Here is a 23,849-nt window from a genome sequence, read left to right on the forward strand (position 1 = left end):
CGTAAAACAAACAAACAAACAAAAACCTGGGTGCTGAGATGCAAGAAAGCTCTACCTCCAAGTGCTTGGTTACAGAGCACTGGAAAAGGCAAGGTGCAGCTATGAGGCTAGATGGTTTCACTGCATAGATGCTGTATTCATCCTTCCTGTAGACACCAAGCCTCAATTCTCTTCTTACCTAAACACAAGGATCTTGTCCCCAAGTTTCACACTTTCTTCAATCAGATGGAAAAGCAGTACCATCTTGGGAGAGTTTTCTAAGACTCCAGTCTGGTAGTTAGTCAGAAGATCCTTGGCCTGCAAAAAAGAGAATTGGAGCAGGTCCGAGGCTGGATGAGTAGAATAAAGTCCCCCTGTAAGGCAGTGGCCACTGACTACCTTCAGCATTTTCTGCACAGGACAGCAGTGTAGTGTGCTGTGCACACTATTCTTTCCCCAGATTGGTCATGACCGTCCCTCCTCAAAAGCAGTTTATGGCTATGAAGACTCTGCTTGACTCACCCATTCATATGTAACAATGTTATTGCCTCGCTCCTGAAAAGGGTTAAAGCCAACTCCCTGTAGGAACTTGCTATTGGTTGTTTCTCCCATGGAGGAAGCCAGGGTGCTATCTTCTCCCTTGACTTTTGTGCCCTGTGGTGGGCAACGGGCACTGGTCCCTGCTGAGCCAAGCTCTTCCACATCTAGGTCCTGCTCATTGGCTAGGTTTTCCTTCTGAAGGGCTTCATATAGAACATCAGGATGGTTCCAGATCTAAAGTTAAACAAAGGAAGAAAGAGTAGACCAGAGAACATTCCAAGGGTATCCCAAGGAGTATGGAAACATGCTCAAATAAACAGCTGCTACAACTCACATTACATACCCAAAATTAATGTACCCCCAAATCATTCATAGTCAAAGAACTTGCAATTTCACTGCTGGCTCTGATGACCATGACACGTGAATAGGAAATGCCAGTGTGCTTGGTGTATAATCAAAAAGTCTGTGTCACGAGTATTTCATTTTTAAACAGGGAAAGAATGTTTTGTTTTCATTGTATGGCTACATTCAATTACTTTACAAAACAAAATTAACCCTCCCTATGAAAAAAAAGGTATCTGACTAATATGTGATTTCAGGAACAGTTCCCAGAAAAAGTTCAGAATTCCTGGCAAAGGAGAAAGAATGCCATAACCCATGGCACTATCACAAGAGCACTTTCACTTTTGTTTTTTGGCTTTGGTCAGGACAGCGGCTACAAAAGCAGTATTTTTAAAGCCATGTGTCATGATACTTGCTTATAATCCACACACTTGGAAGCCTGAGGCAAGAGGATTGCCAAGAGTTTAAGGTCAATCAGATAATATGGCAAGACCCTGTCTCAAAAAACAAACAAAAGAGATACTCTGAAATCCCCTCCATTGCCAGGTATGGTGGCACATACCAGTAATCCCCACATTCAGGAGGCTGAGTCAGAAGATATTCATAGATAACCTTAACTATGTAGTGATACTCCAAATAAGATTGAAAAACATCACCTGACCTCAGAGAAACATCTTCAGCATCATGTGTACCCTTACTTAGCTCTGATCCATCTTCCCTGAGGCCTCCACTCACCTTGCAGCACACACAGAAAGCCTTCAGAGGATTCAGCCCCAACCAGCCACTGCTACCACAGTCCCGGAAACGGTCCATGAATTGTGTGTACAAATCTCGCTGGATCTGAGAAAGCCGCACCAGGATCACATTCTCTTCTTTGGCAGGGAGGTGAATCTTCAATACAGTATGGCCTCTCCTACAGAGGCACAAAGATCAGAAGTGGCCTATAGGAGGCACAGCCAAGAACTGTGGCCGGGATGGGTCAGCACAGGATAAAAACAAAGTCTTACACTCTTGCCACCCATCTTCTAGAAATCTCTCAACATGCAATGCATCCCTGTGTTAGAGAAGGGTGGTTCAGACAAAGTAACCTGTCCCAAGTCATAACTAACTGGGTAATTAAGGCCAAAGGAACTCTAGATTCACGCCCCAACTCAAGGACGCCTCTCTGACCTTTTTCCATATCTGTCATCCTACCAGGAGGAAATGAAGAGCTAGCTGTTTTAGGGCTGCCCTACCCATCATAGACTTGTGAGGCTGAAACAGGTAAAGCAATACCCTAGAATCATATTTATCCTTTTATCAAAGTCAGCAGAATGCTGGTTCATTTTTATTTATTTGTTATTTAAAAGGTTAAAAAAGGTATTTTTAGCAACTTTAGATAACAATGGCATGAGCTTGCTATGTAGCCCAGGCTGGCCTCAAACTCACCTACCTCATCTTCCTGAGTGCCAGGAAGATATTCATTCAACAAAGGCAACTTTTGAGTGAAGTACTTATAGGCCAAACTTTCACAGACTAGAAACGGCACATCCATCATCTGTCAGTTATTTAGTTTTATTGCTGGTCCACTACGAAGGGCCCTCCAGTGGTAACATTTCCCCTTCATAATAGCTTTGGCATGTCCTCTATCCCTCTAAAGATTCAGAAAACAAACTCTTACCTCTGCACAAAGCCCTCCAGGAGGCTGTGCAAAACATGGCTCCGGTAGCGCATGAGGCGGACATCCTGAGGTGTGCTGTCAATACATTGCCCGTTCAGGATAGGGCGTTCAAACATGTTGCTGAACTCCTGACGAGTACCAAGGAAATCTGGGCGCACAAAGTCCACCATGCACCAGTACTCAATGAGGTTGTTCTGTAGAGGGTACCCAGTCAGCACTACCCGCCGACGAGAACGTATATTCTTCAGAGCCTGTGAGGTGCTGGCTTGGCAATTTTTGATGCGGTGGCCCTCGTCACAGATCACCACATCAGGACCAGGGCGGCATAAGGCCTTCTCAAACTCTAAGGAGGGAAGAGGATCCGGAATCAGAGGGTGAGAGGGTCTGCTCTTAGTCAATAATATGAGAAGTAGGGGAGAACCCTGGAAGAGACAGAAGAAATGAAGGAAGCAGGGAAGCAAGAGTCAGCCCCCATTGGTAAAAGGGAACCAGCCGGACAAGCTCCTACGTGTTTAATGTGATGCTAACCTGGCCACTGACTCTTGCATTTATATCTTCTTATCCTCATTCTTCACTTTATTTTACTTATTCACTTTAAATCTTTTTTTCAAGCTAAAAGTAAAAATTACTTGCAATCCTGGGTCTCAAATCTACTGGACAACAGAGAGGGGGTTGTCACAAATTGTGAGCCTAGGATTAAAAATATGTCATGGGCTCTCACCATCCAACATTTTGGATCCTTCTAAAGGCTAGATGACAGGAGCTAGGGCAAAGTCTTCTCACAGTTATTCACCAGTCCCTGCTAAATGGCATATTCACCCCAGCTCTATCTACCACAGAAGGAAACCTAGATCAGACATAATCTCACAGAATGAAGACTTATAAAATAAATGGCTTCAAAATCCTTAAAATTTTTCAATGGGCAAAGACTCCTTAAAAAATAGAATAGATCCAGGACAGGCTCCAAAGGTACAGAGAAACCCTGTCTCAAAAAAACAAAACAGCTGGGCGGTAGTGGCGCACGCCTTTAATCCCAGCACTCGGGAGGCAGAGGCAGGCGGATCTCTGTGAGTTCGAGGCCAGCCTGGTCTACAAGAGCTAGTTCCAGGACAGGCTCCAAAGCTACAGAGAAACCTTGTCTCGAAAAACTAAAAAAACAAACAAACAAAAAAAAAAGCAAAAACAAACAAAGAAAAACAAAAAAATTGAATAGATATCCATCTATCAGTACATCACTCATCCTCATCAGAGATGCTTCTCCTCATAGAGGGCAATTAACATGAGGACCCACAATGGGTTAGCACAAAGAGAATAAGAAACTGTAGTGTGCTCATCCATAATTAGAATGCACATATTGCATGCACACACAAAGGTCTTTGTGGAAGAGAGGGCAGAAGGACTGTAAGAGGCAGAGGTAGTGGACAACTTCAAAGAGTCAGTGTCTTCTGGACACAAGAGTGCAGCTGGACACAGGACTCCTGGTTATCGCAGCAGCACGCACAAAACCTGAGCAAGTTCATGCCAGGAACAATCCCAGCATAGAGAGGAATGTTGGGCAGGAATCCCAACACTAGCTGAGGAGCTATTGGTATTCAGTAGCTGCTGAGCAACATAAACTGAATTTGAGTTTCTGGGATAGAAAACTCAAAGTAGGCCGGGTAGGGATGTGAGGGCTGAGAAGGCAGGTCTGGGAGGAGTTAAAGGAGGCTGAATATGACCAAAATACATTGTATAAAATTCTCAAAGAATTAGCAAAAAATTATTTTTTAAGGTTTAATTTTATTAGATGTATTCATTTTATTTTATTTATGTGTGTTTGTATGGATGCCTGTCTGTGTACCATGTGCACACTTGGGGCCTGTAGAGGTCAGAAGAGGGCATCTGATCCCCTAGAACTAGAGTTGAAGATGGCTGTGAACCACCATATAGGTGCTGGGAACAACCCGGATCCTCTGCTCTTAACCACTGAAACATCTCTACAGATGATGATGATGATGATAATAATAATAATAATAATAATAATAATAATAATAATAATAATAATAATTAGTCAAAGATAGAACTATGAGTAGCAACAAAGATCATTACTTTTTATAAATTCACAAATATTACTCTTCTGCCTTTATATTAGCCTTAGAGGATTTTTTGTTTGTTTCTTTTGTTTTATTTGTTTTGAGACAGGGTCTCAATGTGTAGCTTCAGCTGGCTTGGAACTCACTATGTAGAAAGGACAGCCTCAAACTCACAGAGATGTGCCTGTCCCTGCTTCTCAAGGGCTGGGATTTAAAGATGTACACCATCATGTCCCACCCTTAAATGAATAATATAAACCATTTAGGTTTTCTTAATACTTTCCTATAACATCTCTATGAAGTGGTAACAGCAGTAGTTACTTTCCCAACTGTCTTGCAAGTCAAATAGAGACACAAAGACGGGAGAGTCCCCTGAGCCTGAGTGTGGCTTGCAGAAATATAGCTCTTTCTGAAAGGTGCTGGAGGTGGGCCCACCCAGCTTCCTGGTTTATGCTAACAACTCACTTCACACCTAACTGGTACTTTCGGCCAATTCTGCCCTGACATACCAGAGGAGTGTTTCCAGGAAAAGCCACCCACCTCTGCGGAACTCCTGCTGTCGATCTTCTTCATCCAGATCAATAATGACAGGGTGAGAGCGTTTCTTGGTTTTCTTGGGTCTACCTGTGGCAAAGGACTTCTTCAGAGTGAGCAGCCTGTACATTTCATACCCCATCAGCAGCACTCCACCCTCTGAAACCCAATCAGCCGTCACTTTAGCACGGGATGCCACCGTCCTGTAGAAGTGAGAAGAGAGAACTCTGAGCTATGAATTGTCCCATAAAGTGGCTTTTAGTTTTCAAGAAAGGTGAACAGGAAGAACGCACTGCTATTTCTGTTGTTATTCAGAAAGAATTCTTTAACCAAAGCTGAACTAACTTATATCTGGAATGCTTTATTGCCAAAGATTTCATCGGGCAGCAAGCACAAGTTGGACTAGCTACTCAAGGACTTTCCTAGTATCCCAGAAATACTAATTCATACTGGAATGGATTGTTGATGATAGCTAAACAGCGAGAATCAATAATTTAATGGAAGAAAGCAAAAGAACATGCTAAGTCCCTGCATATATACCTACTATCACAAAGCAACATTCTAGAGAGCATTTCAAGTAATTATCATGGCAAGCACAAGTCACAGGAAGAAGGGCAACACTTCACTTAATCTGACCAGGCTCCATTGATTAAAAATGAGAGAAGTACAAAGTACAAAGGCAAAGGCAATGGAAAACCAAAGGCCCTTGCCAGTAACCCCACTCAAACACCTGAGCCCTCTCAGTGATGCACTAATTACATTGAACTAATAGTTCTGAAATCCAAGGAAGCAGAGCGGGAGACCAAGCACCTGTTGGCTCATTCAGAGTCTCCTCATTCACTTGGGTATGTCCAAATCACAAAAAACAGGGAAGTCTGCCTATTTAAATTGTCTGTGCCAGTGAGACGAAAGGAAAGCATGAATAGCTGACTTGGACCAAAAAGTCACTTTAGAATTTTGGAAATCAAGTTAACTTCAGATAATAGAAATAGTAATTCTATTTAAATGTAAAACAAAGCCGGGCGGTGGTGGCGCACGCCTTTAATCCCAGCACTTGGGAGGCAGAGGCAGGCGGATCTCTGTGAGTTCGAGACCAGCCTGGTCTACAGAGCTAGTTCCAGGACAAGCTCCAAAACCACAGAGAAACCCTGTCTCGAAAAACCAAAAAAAAAAAAAAAAAAAATGTAAAACAAAACCAAAGTGTGAGCTTTTTAAAGTTTTGGAAGTTGTACTATTATAGGTCAACTATAAACCAGTGCTTCAAAGCATTCGAAGTTCACTGTGTCATGTTGAATATAACTACAATACACACCAGAAAATGTGACTAGGCTGCAGATATTTTATGTCAGAAAAGCGTTCCAGAGCAAAACAAAAAAATTTCAAACTTCCCAGGCAATATAACTCTGAGTTTACAGAAAAGCTCTGTGTGTGTGTTAGCGGTAAGGAGGTATGCAAGAACAGAAAAGGTAAACATCAAGAATCAAAAAGAATGTGCACCCAGGCGGTGGTGGTGCACACCTTTAATTCCAGCACTAGGGAGGCAGAGGCAGGTAGATCTCTGTAAGTTTGAGTCCAGTCTGGTCTACAGAGCAAGCTTCAGGACAGCTAGGACTACACAGAGAAACCCCGTCTCAATGAATGATTGAATGAACGAACAAACGAATGAAAATAAAGAATGTGGGGAGACAAGAGACATATTTTAGTAGTCCCAGAGAAGTGTAAAAGGAATAAGACAGAGAAGACAGGATAGGCCACCTACTTGTGCTCATCATTCAAGATATGAACCTTGAAGAACCGTGGCTGGACTTCTTCAGGCTTGTTGTCAGCTGGGAGAGCTTCAGGAGCTGGGAGCCACATGTTGAACTCTGCCAGCCAATTCTGAAGAGTATTAACCTATGACAAGCCCAAAAGAGTTGGCTTTTATCTTTTACACTTTTATTTATTTATTGTATGTACATGTGGAGGCCAGAGGGCAGCCTGCAGGAGTTAATCCTCTCTTGCCACTATGTAAATACCCAGAATTAAACTCAGGTCATCTTCACTTTCACCCACTAAACAAAGATGCTTCCTCACCCCCCACCACACACACACTATGCACAAGCACACAAGTTTTAAGGAATAAGTTGAAAGGCGAGTTCAACAAGCATGTTAGTACCCAGAGACGTACCGGCACAATGGCAAGGACTGTTTTGGCTGGCGTGTGACGGAAGAGGACATCAATGAAGGAGATCACTTGCAGAGTTTTCCCAAGACCCATGCTATGGGCCAGGATACAGCCAAAGCCACTACTGGTCTTAAACCTCTCTAAAGACTCTACTAGGTTATCATATAGGAACCGGATCCCACCAATCTGACAAGAGACAAACCAGATGAATGTCAGAAACATTACCAGAGACCATGGCTATATATACAATCTTCCTCACTTAGGAATAGTCACTAAATAAACATGCAAGTGTACCCTGACTGGTCTATAGAAATTTCTCTGTCACCTTGACTGGAAAACACACAAAACTGCATTAACCTTGTATAATGTTCTGTATGAGTTAAAGAGTCTTCAATATCAAGTACTGACAAGGTCTTTCATTCAACCTGGCTGCTCTGAGCTTGAGAGGGTGCCTCCTCTACGTACCCCAATAATTCCTGCTGTGGGAAGTCCTGAAAATGAGTCAGTCTCAGACTGTGTGGATGTTCACTCACTGGTACTAATTGCAGGCACTAGATCAATACAAACAATAATGCTCTCAATTTTCAGAAATTCCCTGATATCTTACTTTTATGTGTCTTCTGAATCTATACCTCCCAAGCTTCTCTTTGCTGCTCCAAGAGAAGCAAGATGGTGGTCAAGTAACTTTTTGAGTATTTATTCCATTTTGTGTGTATGTGTGTACCTGGGTACATGTATGTGTACCATATGCATACAGGATCCCATGGATGTCAAGAGGCATCAGATCCCTTGGAACAGGAGTTATAGAACCTGTATGAGAGTGTTGGGAACCAAACTAGAGTTCTTTGCAAGAGCAATGCATGTTCCTAACAGCTGACCATCCCTCGGGCCCCCAGTGATTTCTACACGACAGGTCAACCTGAGACATGTCTCTTTCCTCTCCCCACTGTACTCATATTCAAAGATCAAGGGCTTTCAACAGCTACTCTAGGGATCCAACAAGTATTTTACAGCCTATAACACTAATAACCAACAGCAGGCAATGTTTGCAGCAAAGAAAAGAGAGCAGGATCAACACTGGCTGTACCTGATGAGGTTTCACTGCCCGTGCCAACTGTGGGGCCAGGAAGACATTCTCCTCCTCTGGAGGGTGATTTAGGTTGACAAGGACCCGCCCAAGAGCATCATGCTGGTTTAAGGCATCATTCACATGGGTGCCACCCTTCTCCTCTTCCTCATCCTCCTCGCTGACAGACTCACTGCTGTCCACGATGTGCAGAGTATCCTCCTCTCCAGAACTCAGTTCAATCACCTCTGAGACAGAAAAATGACATAAAAATTCAAGGAACAGGGTACTGCTGGTTGTCAGAGCAAAAGGTCAAAGACTTAGCTAAAACTTGTTAGCACTTACAAAACAAATGTTCTTAAAGCTTTTTTCTTTCAGGACAAGTTAGGCTAAGGTGACACGCTAAAGGTAAAGCCAAACCAAATGAATAAAGACTGAATTTTTCAAAAGTATAGTCAAAGTCAGGCATAGTGGTACACTTAATCCCAGCACTCAGAAGGCTAAGAGACACGAGGATTACTATGAGCTTCAGATCAGGCTACAGTGTAAGACCTGGTCTCACATGCCCACACACATCAAGAAAAAGAAAAAGTAAAGATGAACATTGGCCAGAAGGAAGTGGACAAGATGCCCCTCTGGCCTGATCTTACCATCTCGACTGCTTTTTTCATCCTCACTGCCACTGCTACTGTCCAAACAAATAACTTCCTGGGCCAAGACCCGAGGAGGGAGTTGTGGACCATCATTTGCTCGTAAGACAATTTCCTCTAGAAAAGAAATATGGAAGGAAATACATTTAGGGCCACTGAGATGGTTCAGCAGGTAAAGGTGCTTGCTGCCAAGCCTGTAGACTTGTAATCACCAGGACCCACCCAACAGATGGAGAAGACTGATTTTTCAAGTTGTCCTCTAGCTTCTACACATGTGCCATGACTCACAAATGTGCCTCTAGACACACAGACAGACAGACACCCCCCATTTAGCTCAAACATATTTCCCTGAGTCATCATCAGTAAGCACCCTCCTCTGCTGCTGTAATGGGGATTGGCCATTGACAATAGCAGAGAAAGCTTAAAAAAAAAAAAAAATTCGCAGTCTTATTTCCAAGTTCCCTTCTCTGTTGGGTGTCATGATGTGCCATCTATCCATGTGACCAATCCTCATCTCTTGGCATGCTAAAATCTAAAGCTATAGGGAAAACAAGAAGCCTACATAAAATTAATTTGAGTATGTTTTAATCTATTTTCACTTTCTAAATGATAGCTCTTCTTACTGTGTACTCTCAAGAGGCAAAGGGGCTGCAGAATTCCTGAGAGACCACAATCCAGGCCTGGCCACTCTGCAAGCTGAGGCCTTTTCTCCCAGAACGCATGGTCATTTCTAGCACAAAGCTTGCTTACCAGGTAGGAACTCCAAAGGGACAGTAGGAATGGGGGCTGCGTATTCTTTCCTCTGTTGCTCCAGGCGCTTTCTTCTTTCCAATTCCTCCTGTTGTGCTGCTTTGGTAACGGGCTCCAATTGATCCTCCCGGAGAAGCTTTCTAAACATGAAAAAGAGACGACCCTAGGGTTATCTTACAATTTGGACAAAGTAGTGGCAAACTAAAGAAGGAAATACCATTCCTGATTTCCCTTCAAACAAGAGAACTGAGGAAAAGGGAAGCAAAGTCTCACCTATGCACTTTTTATACAAGGAGCAAGTTTATACAAGGAGTTTTTTAAAGGTGAAGGAGGGTAGGACGGGTGCCAGAGAGACTTTAAGTTCAAATGGCCCTGTGCTAACATATGTTACTTATTATTTGACTTCTTCACAGAGGACACTGCACACGAAAGACCGAGAGTAGGGGACTAGGGAGCTGACTCAGCAGGTAAGAACACTTATTGTGCAAACATGAGGACCTGAGTTAGGGTACCCAGCAGCCACCTAAAAAGCTGGTTTAGCCATAGGTACAAAAAGGCATAGAACATACAAGAAGGTGGGATAGGACTGCCTGGGCTTGCTGGACAATTGTCTGGGATTTCTTCTGCACTGTTTGAAAAACATCAAGCACCAGGTGTAGTGAGAGACTCTGTTTCAAGGGTATAAAATAGAGAGTAACAGAGGAAGCTAATGAATGTCCTCCTCTGCCCCCCATACACACTCTCACACACAGGTACATACACACATACAAAACACACACATACACACACACACAAATAAATGAAAAGACCAAGAGTAATAAAAATACTATTTTTAGTATGGCTGACAAAGTTGAACCAGCATTAAAAATAAAGTTACGTCAACAATGGTGGCACATGCCTTTAATTCTGGCCCTTAGGAGGCAGAGGCAGGTGGATCTTCTGTGAGGAGCTAATCTGGCCCACACCAGGTTAGACAGAGAAAACTGTGTGTGTGTGTGCGCGCGCGCCTAGTAATTAGGAGAGCTTGCTCTGTAAACATAAAGACTTGAGTTCAAGGCTGGGCAGTGGTGGCACACGTCTTTAATCCCAGCACTGGGGAGGCAGAGGCAAGTGGATCTCTGTGAGTTAGCCTGGCCTACAAAGTGAATTGTGGGACAGTCGGAGCTGTTATACAGAGAAACCCTGTCTTGTGAGAAAAAGATTTGAGTTCAAATTCTCAGCATGTATGTAAAAGACCAGGTAAGGCTGAATATGCTTATAATTCTACTACTGGGGGGCAGTGACAGGGTAATCCCAAGAGCTTCTGGACAAAATGAGCTTCCAATTCAGTGAAAAACCCTGTCTTAAGACATAAGGTAGAAAGCAAGAAGAAAACACTTTGATGTCCTGCTGTGGCCTCCACACATTCAAGTGCATGCACTGTGCCATAAACATACAACACATGGGGTGTACACGCATGCACACGTGTGCGCACACATAAACACTCAAATTTAAAGTTGTCAGACAAGTGGGTTAATAGGGATTCTGTATTATTATTTTCTGAGCTTAGAATAATACTTTCAAGTTTCCATTATGTGCTTTGAAAACTGTGGAGCTATGCCAGGCATGGTGGCTCACACTTGTAATTCCAGCACTTGACAGGCTTCTGTACAAAGATTACCAAAAGTTCAAAGCTAGGGACCACTCAGTGTGTTCCAGGGCAGCCTGAGCTATTTATTGAGTTAGAACTTGTCTCAAACAAACAAGTGAAGAACAACAAAAAAACTAACAAAAGAGGGGAAATGTTATTTATCTCCTTTAGTAGAACAAGTTGTTATTTGGCAGAAGGAAAGGTTGTTGAGATTGGCACAGTTAAGAAAGTTCATTTTTGGTTATCTTTTAGGTCAAGGAAAAAGTCCCATTCTTGGTCAGTCCCCTATCACCTGAAATTGAATTCTAAAAAGACAATAGCTCAGTTTTGTTGAGAGTTTTATATTGTTGATATCTGTTTATTGATTTTTTTTTTTTTTGGTTTTTCGAGACAGGGTTTCTCTGTGGTTTTGGAGCCTGTCCTGGAACTAGCTCTTGTAGACCAGGCTGGTCTCGAACTCACAGAGATCCACCTGCCTCTGCCTCCCAAGTGCTGGGATTAAAGGCGTGCGCCACCACCGCCCGGCTCTGTTTATTGATTTGTTTTAAACTTCATGTTTTGAGGCATAGGAAACATAAAGACAAGTCTAAGTAAGATGATCCTACCATCATTGAGCTACCACCCAAGCCCTCTCAATGGTCTAGGCACCTATCTTCCCGACATTCTGTGCAGTTCAACACAGTGGGTTCTAAACTTCACCTTCATTACTGGGTTTTTGTGGTAGTGGTGGTTGTTTTGAGACAGGGTCTCCTTATATAATCTATGCTGGTCTGGAATGCATGATTCTCTTGCTTCAACCTTTTGAGAGCTGGTATGACAGGCATGTGTCACCAGATATGCCATCTTTACTATTAATGAAGGTTCCCAGTTGGACTCTTGTCTCTGCTGGAGAGAGGACATTCTTGCCCAAGTTAGTCTTTCTGCTATTTCTAGTCTATTCCCTTCCATTTTCCTTACCCAGAACACAGCTCACCGTATGTTTCTTCTCATATGAGAGGGCTTCTGAGCTCTCTTCTTTTTGGGGTCTTCGGATGCTAGGATCTTGCCTTGGTGCCTAAGCTGCTCTGAAGGCTCAGACTGAGATGAGGTAGTTGAAGTGCACCGCGGCGGCCGCTGCCCATCTTCCCCCAGCTGGGCATGCTCAGTGCCACACATGCCTTCCAGGGATGGGTCTGGAAAAAAAAAGGGGGGGGGGAATAGTTTATTGGGGGTTGAGGTGGAGGGAGAGTGGATGATTTCGATGCCAGCCATCCCCAGGTTCGAATTTCAACCCAGCAACTTATTAGAAGATAACCCAAAGCAGAATTTCTCTGAATGTCTGTAGATGTACCTATAAAATGAAGACAGTGATATGCATTTCCAGGGCTATATGAGAACTAGATACTATGTGCACTTAGACCTAATCCTGACCAGAGAGGAGCACATAACAAATGACAACATCCATTTAGCAATGTAATAGAGTTAGGAGACCTCCTAGTCTGAAAATGCTCAGAGCATGTTGGGTATGACAGTGCAGGCCTATACTCCCAGAATTTGAAAGTTTGAGGCAACTCATACTTACTACTCTTTCAGTGCTTGTTCAACTTGTCAGCCACGTAGTTAAGATTTACAAATAGCAAGCTCTGTGCTAAATATACAAGAGATAGTTTTAAGACTCTCTTCAAATGATATTGTGTTCTATTAAGAGATGGGTCATGCTGGGCGGTGGTGGCGCACACCTTTAATCCCAGCACTCGGTGGCAGAGGCAGGCGGATCTCTGTGAGTTCAAGGCCAGCCTGGTCTACAAGAGCTAGTTCCGGGACAGGCACCAAAGCTACAGAGAAACCCTGTCTCGAAAACAAAACAAAACAACAACAACAACAAAAAAGAGATGGGTCATATATACCAAGTCACAACACAGTACCATGTACCGAATATTACAGAAGGGATAAGTCACCAAGTGGGTGCTAGGAACTGAACTAGGTTCAATGTAAGGGCAGCAAATGTTCTCTCCAGCCCTAAAATAAGTTTTGTTTTTTGTTTTGAAAGACACTTATGCGGCGTTTCTCAGACTGATTCTTGACCTCCTGGTGAAAGTAATAAAACAGAATGAAAAGTAGTTTACACAGAAAAACTGTGTCAATTTGCCCTGCTGTTCTATATAGAACAGCTTAGGAGGTTAGATTTATCAAAGAAGATCATATGTGTCCCTTCATGCTTGAAACTGTGTCCTTGGACCCATGACACTGTATCTCAAAGTAAACCCTGTGCCAATTTACCATCTTACATGTTAACAATAAGCAGAATTATCTCAGAGGAGGAATGCAGTCAAAGCAGACCACCAAGCCTTTAGCTGCTCTCCCAAATCTGTACTCTCCAGCCTCTATTTCAAACAGCACAGGAGAAAAGCCAGGCAATTGTTTGCTACTAGAAGAACCAACTATCTTTCAGCCAAGAATAGTGGTGCACACATTTAATCCCAGCACTCAGAAGACATAAGTAGACAAATCTCTTAAGTTCGAAGCCAGCCTGGTCTACATTGTACATTCAAGGATAGCCAGAGCTAGAGAGAGAGAGACACTGTCTACAAACAAACAAACAAACAAACAAACTTTTCTTTAGCACCCTTCCTCTCAAAAACAGATGCACAGCATTTTCAAATTTGCCCAACTTGCTGCCCTAAATTCTTATCTGCTAAAAGAGAGTGCCATCAACTTCACCTCTTTCCCCAACCCCCAAATAAACAGCTGCTTAGATAGCAGATCCTCTAGAAGGAGGATAGCCATTGCAGAGAGGCTACAGAGGTGGCTTACTGGGACAGAGTAGATAGAAACAGCTTAGCCTACTACACTTGCAGATGAGCTGGGATACTTCAACTTAGTGTTTTTGCTAGTTCTCTGGCCCTGCTTGTACAATGGCCTTGTTGTTTTCTCACTGAGCTATACCGCAAGCCTGGATAATGACCTTTGTTGCTCTTCAAATCTTACATGTTTTGTTTCTATTTCACAAGCAAATTTATTGAGTAACTACTTGGAGGAACAATTGGAAGCAAGGTTAAAAAGTAGGCAGTCAGGACAGAGTCCGCACAGAGGGCAGGTCTGCAAGGTCAAGCCCAGGAGCTGAAATTGATCTGCTTGCTGGGCAGTGAGAACTTAGTGCCAACTGTTGTTATTTCCTTGTTCTAGCTGTCTTGCTTCCTCACAGAGTGGGCTGTTCTGGGAAGGAGAAAGCACAAACTGCTAGTCTTTCAGAATTAGAAACAAATTTACTATCAGATATCCATTCCAAGTTATGAGGCCTATTACTACTGTCTGGCAGGGGACTGAGTGTAACAATAGCAATTTTGAAAGTATCAGACATTAGTCAGTTGTGAGAGACCTATAATCAAACAAGAAGGTAAAGAGCCTTTTGTTCTGTCACATAACAAATGCAATTATTATCTGCATAGCTTAAAAGTCAATGGCTATTATCACCTTGAGTAAGATCATAGGTTCAGACCTGGGCATAAATACCCATGAACTTTCTGCTTCACCTGAATGCCCTTGAACTTTCCCTTTCACACCAGCCAGCTATGAGTAGCAATCACAAGTTATATAAACAAAGAACACTTGCATAAGCTTGGGAATGAGTTATAAATACCACCACCACAAATTTTAATTGGCAAGCCTATGGCTTGGGCGGGGAGGGCAAAACAGGACACACCACATTTCGTTGGGTGAGTGCACAATTACATATACTTCCAGGGCCCACCCTTTAGCTGATCTAGCTCTTCTTCTGCACCAGAGAGGTCAGTGGCCTCTAAGTCTCAGCATGTTTCTATAATCTCCTATGATAAAATGCACATACCAGGGCCTGGTGTGGGAGCACACACTATGTAATTCCGGCACTTGGAAGGTTGAGTCATGACGACAGAGAGAAAGTGAAGACATCCTGGGCTACATAGATCCTTCCTCAAGAAACAAACAAAAATTCTACATATAGTTCTGATGGAAGCTCCACCCCAGCCCTGGCATCCATATACCCAAAGAGCCTGGAATGTTCTGGTGGAAGCTCCACCTCAATCCCCCTCCAAACCCTGCTTCATCTCAGAAAGTCTGCCATAGGCGGCTCCTCCTGGGAGAGGCCCAGGACCACACATCCCTGCTACTTCAGACTATTTAAGACCCAGTTCATAGATCTGCTAAGTGTGCTCTCATGTTCTCTTTTCCTGCCTTCCTGAGAGTCACCTGGGGTACACTGCTTTGCATTGCCCTGATTATTAAATCTGGATTTATTAATTCGATTTGATTTGGCTTATTGTGGCGGCGGCAGTGGAGGAACCCAGCACCCGGGGATCCAATACTTAACAGTAAGAAACTAAAATTTCCTTACTTTATTTTACTTTTAACCCCGTGTTTATGTGTGTGAGGGTGTGCTATATTCATGTGGGTGCCTGCAGAGGCTAGGTGTCAGTTCCCTAGGGTGGCAGGCAGTTGTGAGCCACCTGATGTGTGTGATGGGAACAAAACCCAGGTCTTCTGCAAGAGAGTTAGTGCTCCCAACTAATGCATCTCCCCAGCCCCAGGAGCTACGATTTAAAAAAAAAAAATTGAAAGCTGGAATTATATATATGTAATCCCAGCAGTGGAAGGCAGAAGAGGCTTGCATGGTACCAAATCTCAGGCCAATCTGGTCCACGTGGTGAATTCCAAGTCAGTCAGAGGAATATAGTCAGCCCTTGTCAACAGGGTAAAAAACAAGAAAAGTTATAATGTTAAGGATGGAAGATTTGAAGATAAATGCCAGAGTGGCTGGATACTCAAAGAGATGGAAGCAGAATTCTTATCACTGTGTTTACTGTCTCTTTCTAAATTCCATAGATTAAAAAATAATTTTTATTTTAAATTTTATATTTAACTTTTGCAGTGCCAGGAGTTGAAATTACAATCCTAGGCATGTTAGGCAAGTACTCTGTTGCTGACCTATAAGCAGGTGTTGATTTTAAAGTCTTAAGAAGAAATACAATTAAATGAACACTAAATTCTAAACAACTTATGTGTCAATTTCCCCCACCTTTTTGTGTTGGGTTAGCTGTCTATAAATATTTCTTTTTGTGTTGTGTTTTGTTTTTCGAGACAGGATTTCTCTGTGTATCAGCCCTGGCTGTCCTGGAACTAGCTCTTAGACCAGGCAGGCCTCTGATCTCTCAGAGAGATCAGTCTGCCTCTGCCTCCTGAGTGCTGGGACTAAAGGTGTTCGCCACCACGCCCAGCAATATTTCTTTTTAAAATTTTGGAGTGAGTGGGTGAGTGAGTGTGTGTGTGTGTGTGTGTGTGTGTGTGTGTGTGTGTGTGTATACACTCATGCACAAGCACACATGTATGTGTGGAGGTTGCAGGGCAATTTGTGGGAGTTTGCTCTCTTCTTCCAACATATGGATTCTGGAAATCAAATTGGCTGTCAAGCTTAACAGTAAGTACATTCCTCTACTGACCACCTCACTGGCCCGATATATAAACACTTTGTTGACAGAGAGCATGCAGTTGCCATTTGCATGGCACATTGTAAGCAAATAACAGAATGCTATTTTCCTGCTGCTGGGCATAGTCTAACTTTTTACTTGCATCTACAGTAGTGTAAGTGTCTGTGTATGGTTTCCCTTTTCCATCTATTTATTTTTATCATAATCCATTACTACTGGAGTAATAAGCAGTGCTTTAATGTTCAGGGATCTGCAAATATTTTCAGTAGTCAATCAGACAATAAACACTTTAGATTTTTACAAGCAATAAGGTCTCTATCACAGATATTTAACTTTATCATTGCATCTCAAAAAAAACCCACACATAAACAAAGGAGGGAAAGAGTTCCAGTAAAACTTTACTTAAAAAATTTAAGCAAAGCCAGGCGGTGGTGGCGCACGCCTTTAATCCCAGCACTCGGGAGGCAGAGGCAGGCGGATCTCTGGGAGTTTGAGGCCAGCCTGGTCTACAAGAGCTAGTTCCGGGACAGGCACCAAAGCTACAGAGAAACCCTGTCTCGAAACCCCCCCCCCCAAAAAAAAAATTTAAGCAAAAACATTTGGAAAAGAAGCAAAGTTGGAGATTTATACCTTCTCAAAACTTAGCACAAGGCTGCAACAGTCAAACCATGAGGTACTAGCAACAAAGTGCACATGTAGAATAATGGAATAAAAAGTGAAGTAACCTCTCATAAAATATGATCAAGTTGCTTTTTTTTTTTTTGCAAAGCTTCTGCTGCTTTATTTAATTTCATTTTAGAGAGCAATCATAGGCAATTTTAAGCAAGATAGCACACAAAAATATGTCCATTTAAAATTATCTACATTGGGTCACAGTTACTAAAACAAGTAGATAATACTCATATCATCCAGATAAATGTATATATTTCCTTAAAAACTATTTTGTGTGTAAAGAGATTATGTACATCTCATTGATTCATGAATGCATTGAATGAGTCAACTCATTTCTAAGTCAACTATAACTTTTTTGTCCTGGTTAGAATGCCACAATAGAGGATTATTATTGCAGCAAAAATCCAGATACCCAGAGCTACACAAAGAAACCCTCTCTTGAAAAAAACTAAACAAAAGAACTTGGAGTGTTAAAAAATAAAAAGAACACAAAGTTAGGAGAACGTGGCAGTATGGGGGTAGATCTAGGAAGAGTTAGAAGTAGGAGCAGGGGGCCAATTCCTTCCTGTTGAATGGGCCTTAAAGAGTCTAATTAGACAGCTGTTGGTTACCTCAAGATAAAAGTGCCACTATTACATCATTGTGGCTATTGTGCTCGTCCAGTTATTGTTGTGGGTTATAGGCTTTTGCAGCTGGGCAAGACAACAGATTGACCATTTGTCTCGGCAGCTTGCATAGCACTATCTGATACTCTGAGACCTGCTTCTCGGGGAGCAGGTTTCCAGGTCATTTCCAGCTCAACTCCTCTAAAGTTTGTGGTCTTTCTTACCCATTGACTTTCCATCATGAATGAAGAAGAGGCTTATAAGGCTCCACCACTCCCTGTAGAATTATAGATAGTTCATTGTTGCTGAGGGTTGGGAGGGGGTATATTTCTTAGTGACATAGCCACTAACTAATAAGTTATCCTTGCTAAGTAAAAAATTCCAACCATGCTTATGCAATCAACTCTACTTAAATGTAGTGGGACATACACCAAACAAGGCATGAAAAGATGAGGGAGTAATGTAGGGAAGAAGGGACTTGGTAGTGGCAGGGTGAGAAGATTTAAGAGAATAATGTGAGGAATAGGATCAAAGTATATTATATACATAAGAAATTGTGGAAACATAAACAAAAAAGAGAGATCTAGAGAGATGGTTCAATGTTTAAGAGCATGTGCCCTAGAAGAACTGGATTCAATTACCAGAACCCACAGAGTGGCATACAACCATCCATAACTCCAGTTTTCAGAAGGATGCTCTCTTCTGACCTCTGTAGGCACCAGGCACACTCATGATACATACACATAAAACTCACGCACATGAAATTAATAAATCTTGAAAAAAATCTAAAAGAGAAAGGCAGACAAGGGCAGGGAAGAGACCACAACATGGTGGTGAACACGTTTATAAGCCCAGTATTTGAGGGGTGAACTCATTAATATATCAGGAATTCAAGACCAACATCAGGTCCATAGTGAGTTGGGGACCCACCTGAGCTATGAGACATCCTCCACAAAAGAAATAGAAAAGACCTACTAATTTTCTCTCCTTAACCAGAAAGTCCAGTACAAGAATATGTATTCACCTTGATTTCTTCCTTTCCATCTACAAGGCCACACATAACAACCCTCATCACACATGACAAAAGGGGAATTACACAGCCCAGAGAACACTGTAGTGCCAGGTCATCCCTAAAAGGGGCACCCACTTATTCAGAACCAAGAGAAGCACCTGCTGAATGAGCAATGCTAACTTGCTGACATAGCAACAACAGGATGGTTTCCTTAGCAATTTTACTTCTATGGGTCACTTGTCTCTTTGATAGGTTTGTAGAAAGGAATGGGCTAGGACTCTGAATAGGAAGTCAAAGGCAGTAGAATATTTTTGATTACTTCTACAAGTATGAACAATCTAAACATAGAGGGGAAAAAATGGAAGATGTTGGAGTTTGAATCAGAATGGCCCACATAGGATCATATATTTGAATGCTTAGTCAGCAGGAAGTGGAACTGTTTGAAAAGATTAGAAGGATTAGAAGATGTTGGAAAAGGTGTGGCCTTATTGGAAGAGGTATATCATTGGGCTGGGCTTTGAGGTTTCAAAAGCCCATGCCAGCATCAGTCTCTCCCTCTCCCCTCATTCTCTGCCAGCCTGTGGATCAGGATTCAAATCTCTCAACTACTTCACTAGAGTCACATTCATGCTGTCATACTCCCTGCCATGATGATAATGAACTAATCTCGAAAACTGTAAGCAAGCCCCCAATTAAATGCTTTCTTTTATAAGAGTTGCCTTGGTTATGATGTCTGTTCACAGCAATACAACAGTGACTAAGACAGAAGACTTACATACATTATTCCTAGAAATTTTATAATCACGAAAGAGTCAATATATGTCTACCTACCATTAAATACCATAATTAATAAAATAGTTCCCTACCCTGTAGTTGCCTGTTGTTTTAAAGCCAGAGAGAAGTATCAGGGTTAGATCTGGGGCAAAGCCATGTCAATTCTCAATCCACTCAGGCTGCCTGCTTTTGAAAACTCTAGTTGGTAGCCTCCTTGGGGTGGGGGTGGGGGGACATACGGAGGACAGACCTCCTCCCGGCACCTCAAGTGAACTCTGGAGCCAACAATGAGAGGGTCAAATGTGACCAGGGCACAAAGGGTACAAATCTTTGCATGATACAAACACCACTAAATCCCATACAATGGTGGTCACAACACACCAGAAAAAACTGCCCTTTCAAGAGAGAAGGGACAAGGAGAAACCCAAACAGCTCACCTGCTTCCTTTAAAAGATGATCAGATACTTCCTTTTAAAGTGTTAAACTTCTAAATCTGTTCTGTGTGCTTGTTTAACCAGCACAGCAAGAGTAAAACTATCTATCCTAATGTCTTAGTCAGGGTTTCTATTGCTGTGAAGAGACACCATGACCATGACAACTCATATAAAGGAAAACGTTTACTTGAGGAGGTTCACTTACAGTTTCAGAGGTTCAGTCCATTATCATTATGATAGGAAGCTTGGTGGCATATAAGCAGAAGTGGTGCTGCAGGAGTAGCTAAGACCTACATCTTGCAGGCAGCAGGAAGTCGACTGAGACACTGAGCAGTATCCCGAGCATAGGAAACCTCAAAGCCCGCCCCTACAGTGACACACTTCTTCCAACATGGATATACCTACTCCAACAGAACCACACCTCCTAACAGTACCACTCCCTGTGAGTTTATGGGGCCAATTACATTCAAACTACTACAACTAGTAACCTGAAGTGATGGAGAAAAAGCCAACAGAAGTCCCATTTACTTCCCCTCTTACTGGTGAACATACTGGAGCACAAAGCTACAAAGTGCACAAAAGCTCTCACAAAACTTCCAGAAGAACTTTGTAGTCCAGAAAAGGCAGAGGACAAAGCCTGGAGTTCCAGGAGCAGATGTGGGGACAGACACAGATTCTGGGAAAGCAAAGGAGGCCAGTAAGAGGAAAAGAGCTCTGTAAAACCCCAGATTAACATGTACAGTACAAGGTGTAAATTCTTATATGAAAATTATTCAAGTGTAATTAAAAAGTTTAAATGATTCTTTCACATCCTTAATCATACTAAGAATTTCTGATTTAGGAACAGAAAATAAGGCAGATTGAAAAGGAAATGCTTTGAAAGGCAAAACTAAATAATTAGCCTCTATACTCTAGCCTAAAGAGAGCAATATCTGAAGTTATAAGCCTTAACAAAATGATAAACTCATTATCATGAGCTTTTTCAACTATTTCATTACTTAAAAGCCTAAATGTTGACTCTGTTAATGGAAAGAGCTACAGAGTTAAATTTTAATCAGAGAAAGACAGGAGAAGTTCTTTCAGACTGGTCATATTAAAAAGAAAATAAGTCTTAGATACAGGCCTGTTGCCCCAGTATTTGGAAAGTGGCTGAAGGATTAGAAGAGTTCAAGGTCATTTTGGTGGTTTGAATGAGAATGGACCCTATAGGCTCACCTGTTTGAATGCTTGGTTCCCAGTTAGTGTAACTGTTTGGGAAGGATTAGGAGGTATGGCCTTTTTAAATAAGTGTGACCTTGTTGGAGGAAATGTGTCACTAGCTATAGGCCTTGAAGCCAGGCTCAGTCTCTCTGCCTGCCTGAAGATGAGGATATAAACTTTCCGTGCCATGCCCACCACGCCTGCTGTCATGGTTTCTGCCATGATGATCATGGACTAAATGTCTGAAACTGAAAGCAATCCCCAATTAAATGCTGCTTTTTTGAAGAGCATGGTGTCTCTTTACAGCAATAGAACAGTAACAAAGGCAATCATCTTCTGTTAGTTCAAAGCCAACCTCAACTACATGGAACTCTAAAAGGAGGAGAGGAGAAAAACGTCAGGAAGGAGGAAGAGGAATTGCAGCAGCTACTAACTTGGGCTACACAGCAAGACTGTCTCAAAAACATAAAAAAAAAAGATACCAAGACTGACAGTATATGCCTGGAGTTCCAGCACTTGCAGGGGCAGGGGAGCACAGGAGATCAAGGCTAACCTCTCTGCTCCATATCAAGTTTAAGGCCAACCTGGGCCACATGAGACACTACCTATAAAAAGAAGAAAAAGAAAAAGAAAAAAAAAGGAAGGAAGGAAAACAGAAAAGGGTGGAGCAGGTAGCTTTGTGTTTGGGGGGAATCAAGTGGTAGAGAATATTTATATTATGTATAAAGAAAAGACATATAGCTACATATAAAAAATATCTACAAATCAATAGGAAACGTGGGAAAAAAAGTTCTCAAAAGTCAAAATGGTCATAGCATGTAAGGAGCTCAACATCTTAAATAATTTGAGAAATGTAAATACAGTTCACAATCTAAAACTTCCTCTCCCTAATTATTGGGAAAGAGTGTTAAATGTCCTACTAAGTCATTCTAAACAATGGGGTCAATGTCTGGCATACTTTTCTGATGCAACTTTGAAAAACAATCTTTTGCCCCTGGCATCCCCAAACACTTTGCCACTTTGTGTCTCCAGCCTGGCAGAGGAAGGGAAGACAGGAACTGGTATCTAAATTGGCACTGCTTCATCTCAAACAGGGAGGCTGCCATAAATTCTGACTTTTGCTATTTTATATTTGATCTAAACCAAAAGGCTAAGAAGTTATGACTAATGCTATTCTGAAAAATAAGTCCAACAATAAATAGTCAAGCATTCCCAGGAAAAAGTGGTACAGCTTCCTAGTGAGTGGGAAGTGGGTGCAGGACAAACTCAGAAGAGTATGAAACTGTAATTTAGCTGGGAGCGGTTAGGCTAGCCACTAATCCCTTCACTAAAGGAGCGGAGGCGGGTAGATCTTTATCTCTAGGGTCAAGGCCAGCCTGGTCTTCATAGATAGTTCCAGACCAAAAAGAGCTACAGAGACCCTATTGCAAAACAAACAAAAATAGAAACTGTAATTTAATGAATGCTACTGGCCATCTACTGAGATGCCAATATGCTGAAACTCACGTAGCAAAAAAAGCAATGAGGAAGTTGATGACACCTTCCATTTGGTCATAGTACCTAACTGCTTCCCCAGGCTCACCTACATCACCTTTTGTGGTTCTTTTCTTCCTAAAACAATGCTCATCCTTCCCGATCTTCATACACAAAAACAAAAGATTCAGAGTTTGGGTTCCAGAGTTTTCATTTTGTGGTCTGGAACTAAAAAGTTTATCAAGGACTTGCCCAAGATCACAGGAACTTAGAACATGGTTGTCTTGCAGAAGCATGTTCCTGCTACTATTCAGCCTCTGTATTCTACAGTGAAGGCAATTCAAGGCCATAGACACAGCCGGGATCAAGGCAGCACATGCCACTGTCCCAGTCATTGCTGAATCATCAGGTTTTTTCCCACCCCGATCATTTCTATTGTCATAAAGCTAAAGACTAAAACTTAACTAACTGAAAAGGACAAAAACAACAGCAAACTAACCTTCCTTGTTGGGAATGGTGGCCCATACACTACACTAGCACTACAGAGGCAGGGAGTTTCGGGCCAATTTAAGTACTAGCAATAATATAAATAAAACATTAAACCAGAAAAAAATCTGTTAGTCATAACTCTCCCTTCATTACTGACTTGTTTTTTGTGCTTTTATATAGTAAAAGTTCCTAGCTATCCAGTCTTAGTTGGGACTGGTAGCATAAGCCTGTAATCCTAGCTAATCAGGGAAGCTAAGGATTCAAAGTTCAAGACCAGCCTGGGTAACTGTGAGATGTTGTCACTGGTTTTTTAAAAAAAAAAAGAAGAAGAAAGAAAAATTAATTAATTTCTTAAAAGTAAG

General features: G+C 42.1%; 1 protein-coding gene across 1 annotated transcript in view; it reads right to left on the reverse strand.

Moving 5' to 3' along the window:
* The window catches only part of Rad54l2 (RAD54 like 2), a 96,371-nt gene that overhangs the window by 15,972 nt on the left and 56,550 nt on the right, over positions 1–23,849 (reverse strand). Inside the window, exons 3-13 of the mRNA XM_057768740.1 lie at positions 12,361–12,559; positions 9,758–9,897; positions 9,008–9,124; positions 8,379–8,605; positions 7,295–7,477; positions 6,887–7,020; positions 5,134–5,330; positions 2,522–2,864; positions 1,597–1,774; positions 502–753; positions 179–297 (exon numbers count right to left, since the gene is read on the reverse strand). Of these exons, the coding sequence (XP_057624723.1) occupies positions 179–297; positions 502–753; positions 1,597–1,774; positions 2,522–2,864; positions 5,134–5,330; positions 6,887–7,020; positions 7,295–7,477; positions 8,379–8,605; positions 9,008–9,124; positions 9,758–9,897; positions 12,361–12,559 (2,089 nt within the window). The remainder of the gene's footprint in view (positions 1–178; positions 298–501; positions 754–1,596; positions 1,775–2,521; positions 2,865–5,133; positions 5,331–6,886; positions 7,021–7,294; positions 7,478–8,378; positions 8,606–9,007; positions 9,125–9,757; positions 9,898–12,360; positions 12,560–23,849) is intronic.

This window comes from Chionomys nivalis, chromosome 4 (genome assembly GCF_950005125.1).
Source record: "Chionomys nivalis chromosome 4, mChiNiv1.1, whole genome shotgun sequence".
NCBI lineage: Eukaryota > Metazoa > Chordata > Mammalia > Rodentia > Cricetidae > Chionomys > Chionomys nivalis.